At 34.9% G+C, this 16,433-nt stretch overlaps 3 protein-coding genes across 3 annotated transcripts in view; 1 reads left to right on the top strand and 2 right to left on the bottom strand.

Moving 5' to 3' along the window:
• LOC124638651 (beta-1,4-N-acetylgalactosaminyltransferase bre-4) overlaps window positions 1–16,433 on the bottom strand; it is a 202,332-nt gene that overhangs the window by 36,923 nt on the left and 148,976 nt on the right. The window lies entirely within an intron of this gene.
• On the top strand, window positions 11,853–13,693 carry LOC124638654. The gene is made up of 5 exons (XM_047175647.1): window positions 11,853–12,587; window positions 12,734–12,847; window positions 13,080–13,142; window positions 13,220–13,285; window positions 13,365–13,693. The coding sequence occupies exons 1-5, from the start codon at window positions 12,191–12,193 to the stop codon at window positions 13,685–13,687; spliced, it is 963 nt and encodes a 320-aa protein (XP_047031603.1). The 5' UTR covers window positions 11,853–12,190; the 3' UTR covers window positions 13,688–13,693.
• LOC124638653 (putative nuclease HARBI1) lies at window positions 13,920–15,409 on the bottom strand. Its single transcript, XM_047175646.1, has 2 exons — window positions 14,927–15,409; window positions 13,920–14,821 (listed from the first exon to the last, which is right to left on the bottom strand). Exons 1-2 carry the CDS (start codon window positions 15,145–15,147, stop codon window positions 13,957–13,959), a joined length of 1,086 nt encoding a protein of 361 aa, XP_047031602.1. The 5' UTR covers window positions 15,148–15,409; the 3' UTR covers window positions 13,920–13,956.

Raw genomic sequence — 16,433 nt, 5'->3', positions numbered from 1 at the left:
AGAAATGGGATATCATGCAAGCAATCCTGAATTACAATGGTGGAAAAAAACAAAAGATCTAGGTACTATTATCATACTTTGCTCAGTGCTCCCCAACTTAACAAGCTTAACAAATTAATATATTCTTTTTTCGAATATTCTAATTAACAGCTGCTTCATCTTACCAGGCAGCTTTTCACATCAACTGACATTACACCGCGCGGGAAAGGAGATGGCCAAAAAAAAAACCCAGAGTCGACAGAAACTTCGTATGTATGGTTGGATTCAGTATAATTTGTAGATTACAAAAAATATTTCATATCATCTAAAAACCATGGGGTTCTCTTTTTACACGGTTTTTTCGATTAAGATTTTAGTACATAAAAAAGCTTAACCTTTGTGTTTGCTGTTTATTAGAAGTTGTGCATAGGGTAAAAACTTTACACTCAGGTGTATGTCTGTTAGCACTATACACGAGTGAAGGTTTAGAGCTGACCTGATGATGGAGAAGAGAGAAGGTAAAGGGAACTCGACAATGGTAAATATTAACAACCTAGTGTTTGGGCTTATATTATTCGCATTGACGAGAACTTTTCACGTATGCGAATAGTGACTAAAAAGCTAAAAAAAAAATACAAAAAAACTTTTTTTTTTACTTTTAAGTTTTTTTTACTAACCTTTGCCAGTTCAGAAGTTTACACGAAGTTTTTTTAACAGGGAAACCTCTTCAAGTAGGAAAGAAAAGAAAGGGTACTTAATCGTATCTGGAGTGGTTCATGTGAATAGTGCAATGGGTGGGGGTCAAACTCAAGACCTTTTAATTACCAGGCAAACTCTGTAACTATGGGGATATTACTATTCGCATGTATAATGTTAATGTTCCTTGTTTTTTAGGTCCTTTATGTAAATAATCTTTAAAATCAACATAAATTCAACATAACCTATTTTTGTGAAAATATGGTACAGCTCCTACACCCCATGGATTTCAGGCTTGACTTTTTGGCACCATCAAAAGTCTATCATAATGAACCCATTGGTACCCATTTCGTTGCTGTCGATTCTGGGTTTTTTTACTATGAAAATTTGGCCATCTCCTTTCTATTACCCTTACACTGCCAAGTGCGATCTCAAAGGAGTTCTTATGCAGTATTATAACAAATTAATGTAATCACTTCGCCGACAAGCTTCCTAAATGCAGCGAAGTTTGCGTAAAATATTAATTTTACTGCAGTGAGGGAACGTGAACTCTGGAACTTGCTATGTGTAGGATTGTTTGATTTCGAATTCTTGGCTCGGCTTGGCCCCGTATTGTGTTATTAGTTTTACTTTTGTATTTTTTAATGTTTATATTTATTATAGTTATCGATAGAATTACTTAGGTATTTAAATTATATAATTAAACTATTTACAAATAAAAAAACCTAACTTTGTAGAGGTATAAGAAAAATCATCCGCAACGTTGTCACCAGGGATTGTGCCCAAAAGGCTAGCTGCATTGCTATCCAGCGATTATTATTTTAATCAGTTTTCACAATAAATAACTTGCTGGCCAAAAAATAACACCCAAAGTCTTTTGAGCCATTTAATTCAAAGCCTTTTTGGTCTTGAAAAACATGTTTTCGCAAATGTGTCGATACTTATACTTCGGCCGTTCAGAGAATGCGTTCCTGACACCTATCAGTTAGTCACGACTAGTGATGGGCACAACATAACACTGAGTTCGTTACCGTTCCTTCAAAATGAACCGCCGCATTATTTTAAGATTATTTTCGTTTTAAATTGGCGGAATCATTTGTTTTATATTTTAGTTATTTAAGTGGAAACCAAAAAAAGGTAATATTCATATAATAAAATTGTTTTATTTATTCTTTGTTACAAGTACATTGAATTGAATGTGCGAACAGAATATTAATCAGACTCCGATTTGCTTGAGGAGGTGGTGTCTTCATCATCATCTTCGCCTACATGTATAATTATATTATTATCAATAACAGAATCAATCCTGATATCTCGGTCTAACAAAAGCCGGGTAATCAAATAAAAACAGATCGAAAACACTTGAAAAACGTGGTCTATGCGCACGAAACGACAACGGACGACTGTTTTAGCGTCACAAAATGGCGGCCCATAACGCCATTTGGGGTTACCATTTTTAATCTAAGTATAAAAATGCGGTTTGGTCATAGTTTTATTTTTATATTTCATAAAAGTTATAATTAAGTCTTATAGTCCATTATTTTCCAATTCTTAAAAAGAAAATCAAAACGTATTATTTTATATTATAACTGTATAAGAACAGATTACGATACTTGCCTGTTATTTTTAGCACAGCACTACAAAATATAAACCGCTGACATAACCTTGTAATAGCGCAGTATAGATTTAGAAAAATATTGTTTACCAAGTTATTTGACACTCAGTTTGGCACAAAATTATAACATTCATTGATTATTGATATAATAATGTTGTTTTAATGCTCCTCAATTGTTAAAACGGTAAACAACCAGCAAAAATATTTTTATCGTAACTGCAACGCCATTGCAAAGTTACGTCGTCAGTTCAATCGCGACGTGTCAGGAACGCATTCTCTGAATGGCCGAACTATAGTACTTAAGAGTAGAATAGAGAAGGGAGAGTGCTAAGAGGTAGGGTGGGCGTTACACACTCGATATTACAATGGCTCCCTTTCAACAACATTAATGGAAAATTTGAAATTAAACCGCACTTTTTTGCATGAATTCGTAAAAAAAAGAAGCGAACTGCTTCTTGAAAAGTAATATGTGTATTTTATAATATGGCACAAGGAAAAAAAAAATACTGATTATGAATACCTACATGTATTTTATTCACAAACATATTCCACAGCCAGTATGAAATGAAATACGTCTACATAATATTCATACATACATACATACATGGCATAGCAATAAAACTCATCTGAGCCGTATTTAATGGAAGTATATCTTTGTATCGGGATTAGTTTTGGCGGCAATCCAGCGCCCAGGTGCGTTCGTTTCTTAGAGCATTTAATCAACTGGAGGCGCCATGAGCACATGAGCAGACGAGGCAACGCAACAAATAGTGATATTCACTCATGAATTTTTGATCAAGTATTCAGAATCTGGGGTATGAATGATGACACTGAATACAAGATTACATTACAAACATATGCATAAACCTGTCGCACACATGTTCATAGGAGAATGATGGTAGTCTCCTTACACCAGTATCTCATGCTTAAAAGGTGGCTCCAATCATCTACATTGTAAAACACAAGATTTATGTGGTAAGTAATAGGAAAACATCTTCATTTTCATGAGCCGTGCTCTCGTACCTTTGCCTCTGCCTCGGCCTCTAGAAAGGCAAAACAGTAGCGTCTCCTGTACGTTAACTGCTCTAATGTTCAAATGCAAGCCGCCATATTTGTATGTGGCGTGCGCGGGAAAACAGGCACATATCTAGCATACGTAATTATAGTCGACCAGTCTTTGTTACGTTTTTGATACGAAACACGTTTTAGGTGTTTCTGTTATTAAGTTCATTGAAGTATTGGAAATCTGTTTTTGCTAACTGCAATGTTGTTTGAAAATTGGCGAACTCATAGTTACCATTTGAATGTTAATACACTTACAGCCAGTTTCTTCATCAAAAGTTAAAGCCAAAGTAAAAGTCAAAGTAATGTCTAAAGTAAAAGTAACGGTCAAATTCAATTTTTCTATTAGTTTTGCTGTCACTTTAGCCTTGAAAAAACGAATTTGACCGTTAATTTTACTTTAGACATTACTTTAACTTTAACTTTTGATGAAGAAACTGGCCGTTAGAATGTTAAAATTGTCAAGTAGTACCTCTCTAGTGTTAGTAATAGGTTTATGCTTCTATGTTTAATTTCCACAATTTTGGATTTTCCAGAATCTAATCCGCGCTCTCTAGCGTGGCATGCAGATACACCAACAAAATTGTTAGTAAAGAGCGGAATTTATATTTTTGCCAGTTTCACAGACAGAGCCCTAAGTTTCTGCACTCAAGCTTACACATTTCGCCTTGTTAATCAATCTCACAAGATCATGCAATCAACCAATCTCTCAGTACCTCTAGTTGCCATTACGGTATTGAGTGATAGCCACTGACCAATGGCAGCCGCTGACGCACGTCACTCAGTACAAGGCAGGTCCATCAGAGTAATTACTAATCACTCGATGGATGCACGCATGTGGACCGTACCTAGTGGGTCGTGAGTGGCCACTGTGAAATTATTTGTAAAAATGTTTACGGCCAGTTTTAGCGCTTACTGAAAAAGTATTAACTACTAATCAGTTACGAGTGAAACCGGGCCGGCTTTTTCTTATATTGTTGGTTATTATGAAATCAGTTAAAAGAGATCATGAATTGTCTGTTGTCTAGCGTGTGAATCTCCCGGTCCTATCACAGGATCGTTTATACAGTATCGTTTGCGCAAAACTTTGCATTTCTGAAGCTGACCATTTCATTCCTTGCGCATTTCTTTTCAGCTTTCCTTGTCCAAAAGTGGCTACTATTACTTTTATAACAGTAAAAAAATATATTAAAAAACACTAAGTAGTAATCAAATGGCTAACTTTGTACATGCAAAGTTAATTGGCTCTCAGAACCCAGAAAGTAGGCCAAAACATCCATTTCCATAATCAAGGAATTTGCGTCAAAATTAATATGTCCGAACTAACACGATTTTCGCATAAAAGCGGCGGTTTATGGGCAAATGTACAGACCGATACGCATTATCAGCAAGTTTGGAATTCCGTTGTATTTCGACAAAGCATTGCCGTATTTACGGCGCTCGGCTCAATTTATGGCGCCCAACTTAAGGCTTAGGATACACTGTACGAGGTAGATAAGCGAAGTCAGATAGATGCTGGAGTCGCTAGACTGTTGCCCAGGATACATTGCGGTAGGTAGACAAGCGGTGCGTTAGATAGACTGGCGTCGCTAGACTGTTGTATAGTTGCTTTAAGTTAAGGAGAAATGACTAGTATTCTTTAAAGTGAGTTTTGATTATTTACGTATGACGTAGGTACTCAAGGTTTTCGTTCGGCTTAATCTATGGCCCAACTTGAGGCTTAGGATACATTGTGGTATTGGTAGATAAGAGTAGTCAGACCAAAGACTACTTTATGAGTCAGATATATACTGGTGTCGCTAGACTGCAAGCTTGCTTTAAGTGTAAGAGAATTGGTTAATAAATATTTTTATTGAAGAGATTTTTGATTTACTATCTACATATTATTTTAACTGTTACTGTTGTTACTGTTACAGCCTTTTTTTTATCGTCCCACTGCTGGGCACAGGCCTCCTCTCACACGGAGAAGGATTGAGCATTAATCACCACGCTCAATTATATTATTTTAAGTTTCATTTTATATAATCTCTTCTATGCCAACAAATATGCTATCGGGAGTACGAGTCAAGTATTACATAGGAATAGAAAATACATTTATGAGCCTCAGAATACACAATATACCATTTATTAAAAGTAAGTTCCTATTTAGACTGTATTACATATTATTTACTCGCAGCTCATATTACAATTTGTTTGCATTTTCTATTGTGGTCTAATGTGCTACCAGCCTTACATTAACAATGCTAGTTAAAACCCCTCATTGGATGTTCACCATAATTACAATGATGTTAAATAATTTAGGACTTGTCGAATATTCAGCTAGCAGCACATTTGCTAGGCTTGTATCCTAATTTACTAGATTCTCCATCAAATATTACAACACATATTGTAGTTTCAGAACGTAAAGGAATGCCTAACAATGAAACGCATTTTCAGTTAATAGGCACATAGGGCTTTGATTCAGCTAATTGCATAGTGGATAGATTTCCAACAGATTTGCTTGTTGCAGGTACATAACAAGACGTTTGGGTCTCATTTTTTAAAACTAGTTTTCGTCAACGGTTTTACCTACTCACTGAGGGAACCACTCCTTTTGAAATTACATTAATCGTTTATTATATGCAGAAATATGCAATACAGATAGTTAGGTACAATAAAGTCGATTTCAAACTAATAAATCGCCCGCTAACACACCGAACCATTCCAAATATTTTTTGCTTTCCAAACTTCAATAACGCAGCTCATTCAAAAGAAATGAAGATCGCAAAAAGAAGAGTTACAGCAAAGATAATAGGAAGTCAGCAAGGTTTTGTCAAAGGAGTATTGATTCTCCAATGAATTATTAGTAGCTTAACAGGGTCTTTCTGGGCATACTGCCAGCCTCACTAAGTAGTTCAAGTTGACTGGGACGCCTGTCTGAGGACTTGTCCCAACTCATTAATTGCACCTCCTTGGAACGTCATTACGACAGAATTTTGTTGCCAACTTAAAAAATGACGGCGTAAGTTGTAGACTTTTGAAAGTTCTGCGAAAGATGCTTTAATGTTAGTGGACATTTTTTGTGTAAAATGTCTTTGAGGTATTTAGTTCCTTTTACTTGCACTTATTTATTAAGAGCTACTGGTTTGTGCTCATAAAAAAACTTGGAAGAGCATTTTCTACATCAAACCTTGCGTCACCGTAAATTATAAAATGTAAAAGTCAAAAGAAAAAGAATATCAAAAGAAACAGGTCACCAAAGATGGCGTAATAAAATAAAGTATTTCCAATAACCTAGACTGCCAAGTTACGGATTCATAAAGAATCACATTCATTCAATGCAGCCTTTGGCATAATGCCTAAACCCGTTGTCCTAATTGGCAACGGCCACGGCAAACTCCATATCGCTTAATTCATATAAAGTGGGACAAAAGTTATGGAAAAATCAGGTCGTGGATGAAATAAGGTTTTAATAATAGGTGATAACAGGTCTCAATATGGAATCTTTTCCTTCTCGTCGCAATCCACCCAAAAGTTTCTTGGAAGACATTGCTGTAGCGATAAGACAAAGGCAGCTCACTGTGGAGGTCTTAATTAATTTACATTAAAACAATTTTGTAATCTATTAAATCATATCTATCTAGATACATAGGTATATATCTGTTTTTACAAGCTACTTAGATTACTATTTCGTATCGTAACAGCCGCAAAAATCTTAAATGTAGTCAAATCACTCGTTTTAATCAAGTTACAATTTACACTCTTCCAAATATTTGGCCGATGAACGAGTCTGTTAAACGACCCCTCTAATTAAAATGGACGCCACGAGTGGAAGGTAAATTCCAATTAGCCCTTTGATTCTAGTGGTTGGTTTGTATTAACTGAAGTGCTGAAAACCAGCGACAATTTTACCGAACAAATTCCCGCCGAAGTTTTACCCATAAAAACTATCCTAAAAACACGGCTGTTCGGTAATACCATCAAAATATTTTTCCATCCGGGATAACAAAACATTCACAACTTGGTACAAACAACTCTAAAAACGGCGTCTGAGTGAAACGGTGCAAATATTTTCGCGCCAAAATACCCCGGATTACTATTCAATTTGACGTCGACAGGAAACCATTATCGGATAAAAGACCCCTTTCTATTGGTATGCGGATATTTTATCCTAGTATTTGCCTAAATTTTGCTTCGAATTATCTGTGGGCTGTTATTTAACCGTTATCTTTTTCTCACAGTTAGACTCAGATGTAGAAATTACCCCAGCGGGGCCCAACAGGGCCAAGGCCTGCCGGGGCTGCGGGATTGTTCGAAAGAGTTACCGCGGCCCTGGTACATAAAAGACCTACGACGGAACACGACGGTTTTTAGTCAGTAAGAGTCTGACACTCCCTCACCGCTGCTAACCCACAGCGGGAGAGGTCATTTGATGATTATAAAGTCGTTAAAAAAAAGATGTAGAAATTAGAGAAAGTAAATTGCTATCGAGCCATTACGACACGGAATGTGCGAATGTAAATATACTTATTTCTGAAGAAACAATATTTTCTGCGCAATTAAGCAATGTCAGCCCAGTGGAAAAAAGAAGTTTGTATGTTACATCTCAAATTATATATGGAACGCTTCATTACCAGTTGTTCAGTTCAGAAAATTCCTAATTCTTTTCTGGTATTTTTTGCCTTTTCGGAGAAATTTTCATGTGTATTTAAAACAATAACTGTTATATTGTTATTGCCTACGCCTAAGCTTTTCAGAAAATTGGATGTTGTGAGTGATGACTTTGGCGGATGACAATGTGGAACTACGTCGATTAGTCAAAATAATATGAAATTGGTGATGTGTGACAATTTACTTTTACTAATTTCCTTGTTCGTTATATAAAAATAATCAAAATAATCAATGAACTAAGTGTACATAATGTATACCTATAAGCATTTATGAGTCTCTGATTTCGTCAAACTGAATTCATCGTAGAAAATAAACAAGTTAGCTGCATTGCTAGTTTCAACTTTGGGAATATCGTTAGCCCCAACCCTGATGCTTTAATTCGTAAACACATCTTTTTCACCTATTTTTCCTGCACTAACTTCTTCGTCGCGACATTACCTTTCCAAGTATGACTTTCATGTAAAATACTCTTTTCACGGCGCCATCCACTTTACGATGATGGTCACAGTTTGTGACGATAGAACTTTTCCAATTGCTCAGCAAGTCGATAAAGAAGAAGAATGATAGGTTCCGCGAATACCAACTTCGACCATTGAGAAGTAAAGGCATTGAAAAGATTCATGTTTATTAGGTAAGGCAATTTTTTCTCAGGTAAAATGTGGTCATGTGCGTATAAAGTTTTATGTATAGAATAAGTTATTGATATTACGATACAGTCCTAGTTCTTTTAGGTAAGGTTAAATCATTCGGGTTTTCCAAGAAAAGTATAAAATTAATTGCAAACACGTTCCTATAAAATCTAAATGATCAGGTAACATGTGTACGACAAAGCTTAAAGTCGTAAATGAACCTCGTAAAGCAAACGAGGGACTAAAACTCTGAATGATCTCATTTCTGTTTTCTATTACTTGGCATACGTAATTACGGCGGAAAATTGTAATTTGGAAACATCTAGATACCAATAATGTCTATTGTTTAATTTCTATACTAAATACATAGTTGATTAATATGAAAATCCTTACTTGAAATACACTTATTACAAAAGTTACTGTGTGTCTATGACATGTCGCGCTTTCCCGCCAACACGGATAGTCTATAGCCTGAAAAAGGAGATCGGCAATTTTTTTTCGATTGTAGTAAGAAGTAATCTCTCAGGGCGTGAAACCGAGGAAAATCCCTGTTCAAGCTGCATTACTTTATAAATTGACGTGACCTGTCAAAATGGCCGCCACAAAATGGCGTCTCGTTTAAAATTGAAAACAATAGGCAGTTATTCACGCGAAGAATCCTACGCTTTCCAGTTGAGTTGAAACAAAAACGTTTTGCTTTATAACTTTTATTGATTAATTAACTTTTGCTGAATCAATAAAGATTTAATTCTGTTTATTAATAAATTGGATATTGTGTATTGTGTAGCTGCGCAAGTATTGACTTCCTGATTGCTTTAGTAATATAATAACGTCGGCTTTTATTGTTTCCGTTATTATTTATTTGTTGAAACGTTTGGGGGATAAAGGGATGGAGGCTGAATAGAAATAGGTTGGTTATTTGATGAATGCTGATTGAGTGGCAGGGATTACGGAATCATAAATGGTGGGGTTAATATTGTAGCTGATTTTTCTCAATTCGTTTTTCTATGTAAACTAATCTAGTGAAGCAAAGAGGTTTTCTTTAGGTAAAGTTACAGACAATGAAGGTAAGATTAACCTTTATAAAATATATCTACAACCATTTCAATAGCTCAGGTATTTCACAGTCTAGTTTCCAATTCCGCATTGAGACTAGCTAAGTTAGGTGGCCCTAGGCATGAACTTGAACATATGTATACTGTTTAGTTATAATACTACATCTAGACAACATACAATGCATATATTAACGACCATGTACAACATAGATAACAGCACAAACGCATCATATTTTACGTTGACAAATGACCAACAATGATCATTAACAAGCTTGGTTAGCTGTTAATTTCCGCAAATGTACATTTAATTAATTTAATATATGGAACGGAACTGATTTGACGCTCGTTTAACATGTAATGTATGTCAACATTACAGATACATATATATAATTTTCCTGTGCAGATAAATAGTATTACGATATATAGAGATAATATATAAGTATTACGGAACTGGCTTTATGTAAAAAGCAGCCATGTTAATCAAATAATTGTTAGTACCCTTTGAAACACCGCTATGATTTTTGCCTTAGTCCAAAATTTTACAACGTCTTACTTTCAAAATAGTATCTACGCCTCTATCAATAGGGTTCAAAACAAAACTGTTTACTTACGATCTTTTTCTGTCTGAGTTCAAAAGGGGTGGCGAGGTTTTAGAGATTTATAAAATTAAACGCAATCGGAGCTCGTTGACTAATTGCTGCGGACTTCCGCGGAGATAAAATACAATTGTGGCAACCCTGAGATGCAGCTAAGATGGCATTTGTCGACATTTTGTTAAGGGGGTTTAAATATTTGTCCAAAAGACGCTGATGTTATTTGTTTGTTGGTTTTTGGGGTATAAATAAAGGGGAGTTTAAAGATTTTTATTGGATGTGTAATTTAAAATTTATTAGTCCGTTATTTGTGAATGTCTTGAATTTGAAGTCTTGCAATGTCATTTGCCTATAAAAGTCGATTTAACATCTATGAAGTCATCGCTTGTATGAAAGAAGGCATGTGTCAAACATGGAGGACGATAAAAGGGCTGATGATAATTGGAAACTAACCTCAACAAAGGTGAAAAATACTACGTAGGATGAAAAAGCCTAAACTTTCGATTAAAGTAAATCTATCTTTCATCATTCAGATCACCCTACATTCATTTTAATATATTCTCAACGCTTCGTACAAAAGTAACTCAAGGCCAAGACCATAATTCAAGCGATCATATCCTTCCATCCACAATTACTGTAAGCGAACAACAAACAAACAAAGTCACATTACGCAGAGACAATAAATAAAACTGATAAGTAAACAAGACAAAATAAATAATGTACACAAGAGGACGATAATAACGCTCAGATAGAGGAATATTCGCGCATATTTGTGTTAAATGGCGGCTGAAATCAACGACAATGTCAAATTAATTATGACCGAAAATAAGGTGTTTTTTCTTCTTTTATACATAATAAATCTACACTGATATAACAAAGAGGAAACATTTTTTGTTTGTCTCCGAAACTGCTGAACAGGCTTGAAAAAATATTTTACTGTTGGTAAGTTAAACTCTCTCTGAGAAATATAGGCTTTATTTTATCTAGATACGGGCTATATACCTAGTCTCTTGATAAAGGTTCAAAATTATGAATAAAACCACTGGTGTTACTTTTATTTCTGAAAACTGCACTTTTCAAAGCTACAGCTTGACATATCTTTTAAAAAGAATAAGTCTATTTTCTTGTCAGAGTAGAAGAATATGAAACCATGTTAGCAAATCGACCGAAAACCTTATCCAAGAAACAGCTTCGCCAGCCAAAGTTTATTGGACGCAAGATACAAGTTCAATATTTAGAAATGTATGCGATCGACTGATATTGCAGATTGCACGCCGCGGGAAATTCAATGCAATTCCCGAGCAATATGAACGTTGCATAAATGGAGCTAGAAGTGCCGAGCTTATTGTATCATATTGCTGCTTAAGCGTTTCTAGGGTAACTACATCTGTGTTGTGATTACGAGTGTGCGGATTTCAATAAGCTATCTGTCTATAGATTTGCTCTTGATCGAAAGAACGATTGGTTATCGAAATTCGCTTTTGTTAAAGTCCATCGATAGATTTTACCCTACGCAATCAGACCGCAGAATACTTGCCGAACCATTTAAATCGCTTTAGGGCTGATTTTTCAAGAGCCAGATAAAACGTCAAGTAGCTAACTGATCAATAACTTTATCTGATTCTTTAACGAACCAATAAAGAGTTTCAATTTTTCAAAGCATAGTTACCAGTCAGTTTACTACCTGACCTTTTTTTGTGACTAGCTTCACACTACATCTGTGTGAGCGAGACGCGCTTATGAACATTTACAGATCTAAGAAAGAGACAAACAATTTTCAACTTAATGACAGCGGTTGTCACATTTTAGAGGGAATCATAACATAACCTTAAACTTTGACGACTCGTCTTCGTGTTAATATTTATTTTCCGTTCGAATTTATTGTTTGCTGTTTGTGTGTTGTGTGTAATCATGGAAAATATCGTAAAACGTGAACGTTCCACGAATTTTAACAAAAGCGAAATAAGATTATTGACTGAATTGGTGGCAAAACACCGTACTATAATTGAAAATAAGCAGACAGACGCCGTAACCAATAAAGAAAAGGAAGCAGCGTGGATAAAAATCAGTTCATTATTTAATGCGGCTACGGGATTTACAGCGAGGAGTACCAAGAGCCTGAAGCTTAAATATGAAGGCATAAAAAAGGAAACCAAAAAAACATTGGCCAAACATCGGCAAGAGCTGTACAAAACTGGTGGCGGGCCCTCTTCAGCCCCAGAGGTTACAGATATACAGGAGAGGGTTATCGCGATATGTTCGAATATCAATGGGCTGGATGCTCGAAATGACAGCGACAAAATTCCAGGTATGAAGTCAAATATTTTAAAATATTTTTTGTTGATGTTACCATGGGAATTGATATAGTGTTTATGAAAACAAAAGTAATAACGCACTACATTTATCTTTAGCATCTTTCTAAGCAGTTTGTGTATTGTTGTTTTTTTTTTTCAGAACCTTTAGAACTGGAAGAGACTGCTAAAGTTGACCCGCTATCGTTGCCACTGCAATCATTAGAAAATAATTTAGTAATTGTACCATGTGATGACGATATTCCGTGTACTTTAGGTAAAATATCTAATTCAATAATAATAAATAACTTTAGAAAATAACTAAACATGTGCTGTAATTAATCTCTGGCTGCAGAATGGAAAAGAATAAATGTTTGATTTTTACTCATATCCTTGATAGATTTATGATCACATGATGGCCACTGATTTTTTTACAGAATGTTCAACCTATATATATTTATTTAATGTAAAATGAAAAACAAGGACCTGAATATATTTTTTTGTTTTAGATCAAGAAGAGTTTTGCCCGCAACAGGATTTAAAGGAGAAAGTTAACAGTGAAATTGGAAATGGTATTTTAATTTATTGAAAAAAAAGTACATAGTATAATAGTGTAATAAAATATAATAGTAAATTAATTTGTTTTCAGACAAGGCCTTTGATGACTTTCAATCTATAGAGATACAGGATATGGAAGTGGATCAAACTGAAAAAGGTATGTCTTTATCAATTTTCCAGTTCATTTATTTACATTGTATAAAATAACATTAATTAAAACTTATCATTATTTTCAGAGAATAAGTGGTCTTCATGGAAGCCAAAGGCTTTAAAAACTAAGATTAGTCCATACTTGAAAAGTAATCAAAAAATTACTAAAGTTGGAGTGACTGCAAAACTGGACCATTTAACTGAATCTCGCTTAGAGCTAGTGAAGCTCCAGAAGGAAATTGCCATAAAAGAGCATGAGTTTGTCAAACAGGCACACTTATTAAAAATGCAGAACCTGCATAATGATGAAAGAAGGAAGCAGGAAATGCATGAAGTACTATTAAGTAAGCTCCGTACTGGTGTAAATTATGGAACAAGTCCTTTAGAAATAATAAATAAAGATTTATAAAATGTTTTTTTTTTTTCATTTACCTATTCAACAAAACAAGGATCTCTTTAGTCTTTGACCATTTTTTATTGTAATGTGTGTGTTTAGTTCCAATAAATTAATTTTTTATCACTACAAACCCAGACTGTTAAATTCTAATAATCCTATTCAAAAGCAGTGAATACCTCACCACAAATTATTTGATTATAACAATATGATTACTGTAAAGTGGAGGTATAATAAAAAGAACACATTGTAGTTATAAAATTGTGTTTATTAATATATCATTACTAGTTGATTAGACTTTCAAAATATTCTAACATAGAGTCCCTTGTACTATTGTGTTGGTGTCCTGGCTGGTCAGCAATGAGAGTTTCAAATTGTGGTTGTTGTGGTATGTGGACTTCAGGATCCACAGGTGGTTCGCTTTCATTTCTAATTCTTGCAAGATTATGTAAAATTGCTGTTGCTACAATAATGTCTTGAGCGAGAGGGATTCGGCACCGCATTCCTATACTTAACACAGGAAATCTCCTTTTCCAAACCCCGAAACATCTCTCAATTACATTTCGAGTACGAATATGAGACTCATTATATAGTCTTTCGGCTTCTGTTCGAGGATCACTTAACGGAGTTAGTAAATAATGATTTAAGAAATAACCACTGTCACCTAGGACCAGTCCATTCTGAAATCTATTAGTATCAAACTGAAACTTTGCTGCAGAGTTTGAGAATATCAAACTGTCATGTGTTGAACCTGGCCATCGTGTTACTATATCTTCAAATTTTAAGTCGCTAGTACACATAGCTTGCACATTCAATGAGAAGAAACCTTTTCGATTTCTGTAGTCTTCTGCAGTATTGCCACCTGGTGAAATTATCTTGATGTGAGTACAATCCAATGCCGCTATAACCCTCGGAAATCGGGCAATATTAAAAAATCCTTCCTGTACTAATAATATTTCTTCTCTGTTAGCTGGCAATGTAACAAATTCCTGGCGAAGAGAGGCAATTGCTTCAGTAACTTTTCTTATAATTTTGCTCGCAGTTGAGTTGTGTATTCCAGCAAAATCACCTATCGTAATGTAGAAACTACCACACGCATAGAACCGCAAAGTCAGAAGTAATTGTTGTAAAGCTGGAACAGAATTGTTTCTGAAAAATAAAAAAATAATATATAGGTATCTTTCAATGTTACCTAGATCGTAGTCAATATACAAAAATCTCGTTTTTATTATTTATATAGAAAATAATTCTTACCTGTTTGTTACGTTGGCGATTTTACTTTCAATGAGGGTTAATAAAAATTGCACAGTACTTTTTTCGAGACGAAATCTCCTATGAAATTTCTTATCATCCCATAGAGACATATTATCAGGTCTCTCTCTAATAACTCTTTCTCTTCTCTCTGACTCTAAATAATTTAGCACTATATCATCTTCCTCGATTGTTTCGTCGTCGATAGAATCAAAAATATCCATTATTTTATAATTTAGGAAGCAAGAACACAAGTATAACCTACAAAAACGAACGCGCGTGATTGCAGAAATGACAAAATATCTGAGTTATCTGACCGTTAGCGCGCTACCTGGCCCGTAAAGGGCCAGATAAATTTATCGGCTGGATAGAGAGTTTACCTGACCGTTAGGGCCTATCTGTCAATTGAAAAATTGAGATTCTCGCTAACTGTGGAATAAACCTTATCTTTCCCTTTATCTGACCATTGAAAAATCGGCCCTTAATTAAATATCATAAGTGTTGTAATTGATAAATACAACAAAAATAAATCAACGTTTCCCTATAATACCCCAAATCGATTATACTATTGTTTAAAATGAAATGACCAATTAAAACGAGAGTTTTACATTATAAACGAAATAAAGCTTCAATTCCCGGCCATTTGGGATTTAAAATGTGGCAACATTTCATCATTGACAAAGGTCGCGGGCGGCCGTTCTTGTTAATTTATGTGTTGGTGTTGCCATAAATTGCAGTGTTTTGGTTTGCTTTAATTACCAGTTGTGTCACCCGCAAATAACGGATCTTGGTGCGATTCTAATTAATTGTATAATTACTAAAACGACGCCCTTTATATAAATTGTTAGGTAATTATTTCCGTTACAGTTAAGACTAGTTAAGCAGCAATTTAATTATTGTACTAAAACATTTTTATTTCTGGCAAACCATACCGATGAAAATGTCATTGTATTTATTTAATTTGAACTGAGAATTTCATTAAAAATACTGGCTGATGCTTTCGAAGAACAAATTCAAATATGAGCGTTCATCTGTCGAATATTCAACGACAATTTAATTACCGAAATTCGAATTTCGAAGCAGCGATCAAACACTAATCTATGACTTCATTGGATTCGAATAGATTGCTACATAGGAGTTTCCGAGCTCCATCGATCACTAGCGAACGAGCTCTATTCCATAGGTGATACATTATAGCAGTCAATACATTTGATATTAATAGTTCGGGAAATGTGGTTGATATGTATGTACGAGTATGAGGATTTTGCGAAACTGGGTTCTGATTATGGCGTCGCTTACATATTTTTGGGTGTTAAAAATGGCATGCTCTATCCGGCCCATAAACTGTGGGACTGGAAAAAGTCATGTCGTTCTGCTGCCTGTTCGGTCGCAGAGGGATCAAATAATAAAAGTCCTTTATAAACATTGATAACAGTTTACATATTTTGACAAAAAATATCGACATTATGAAAAAGTTACAATATAATAGCTCAATAATTCAATCAGGGCA

Source organism: Helicoverpa zea, chromosome 18 (assembly GCF_022581195.2).
Source record: "Helicoverpa zea isolate HzStark_Cry1AcR chromosome 18, ilHelZeax1.1, whole genome shotgun sequence".
In the NCBI taxonomy this organism is placed as follows: domain Eukaryota; kingdom Metazoa; phylum Arthropoda; class Insecta; order Lepidoptera; family Noctuidae; genus Helicoverpa; species Helicoverpa zea.
This window is presented reverse-complemented; position numbering and strand designations above follow the sequence as displayed.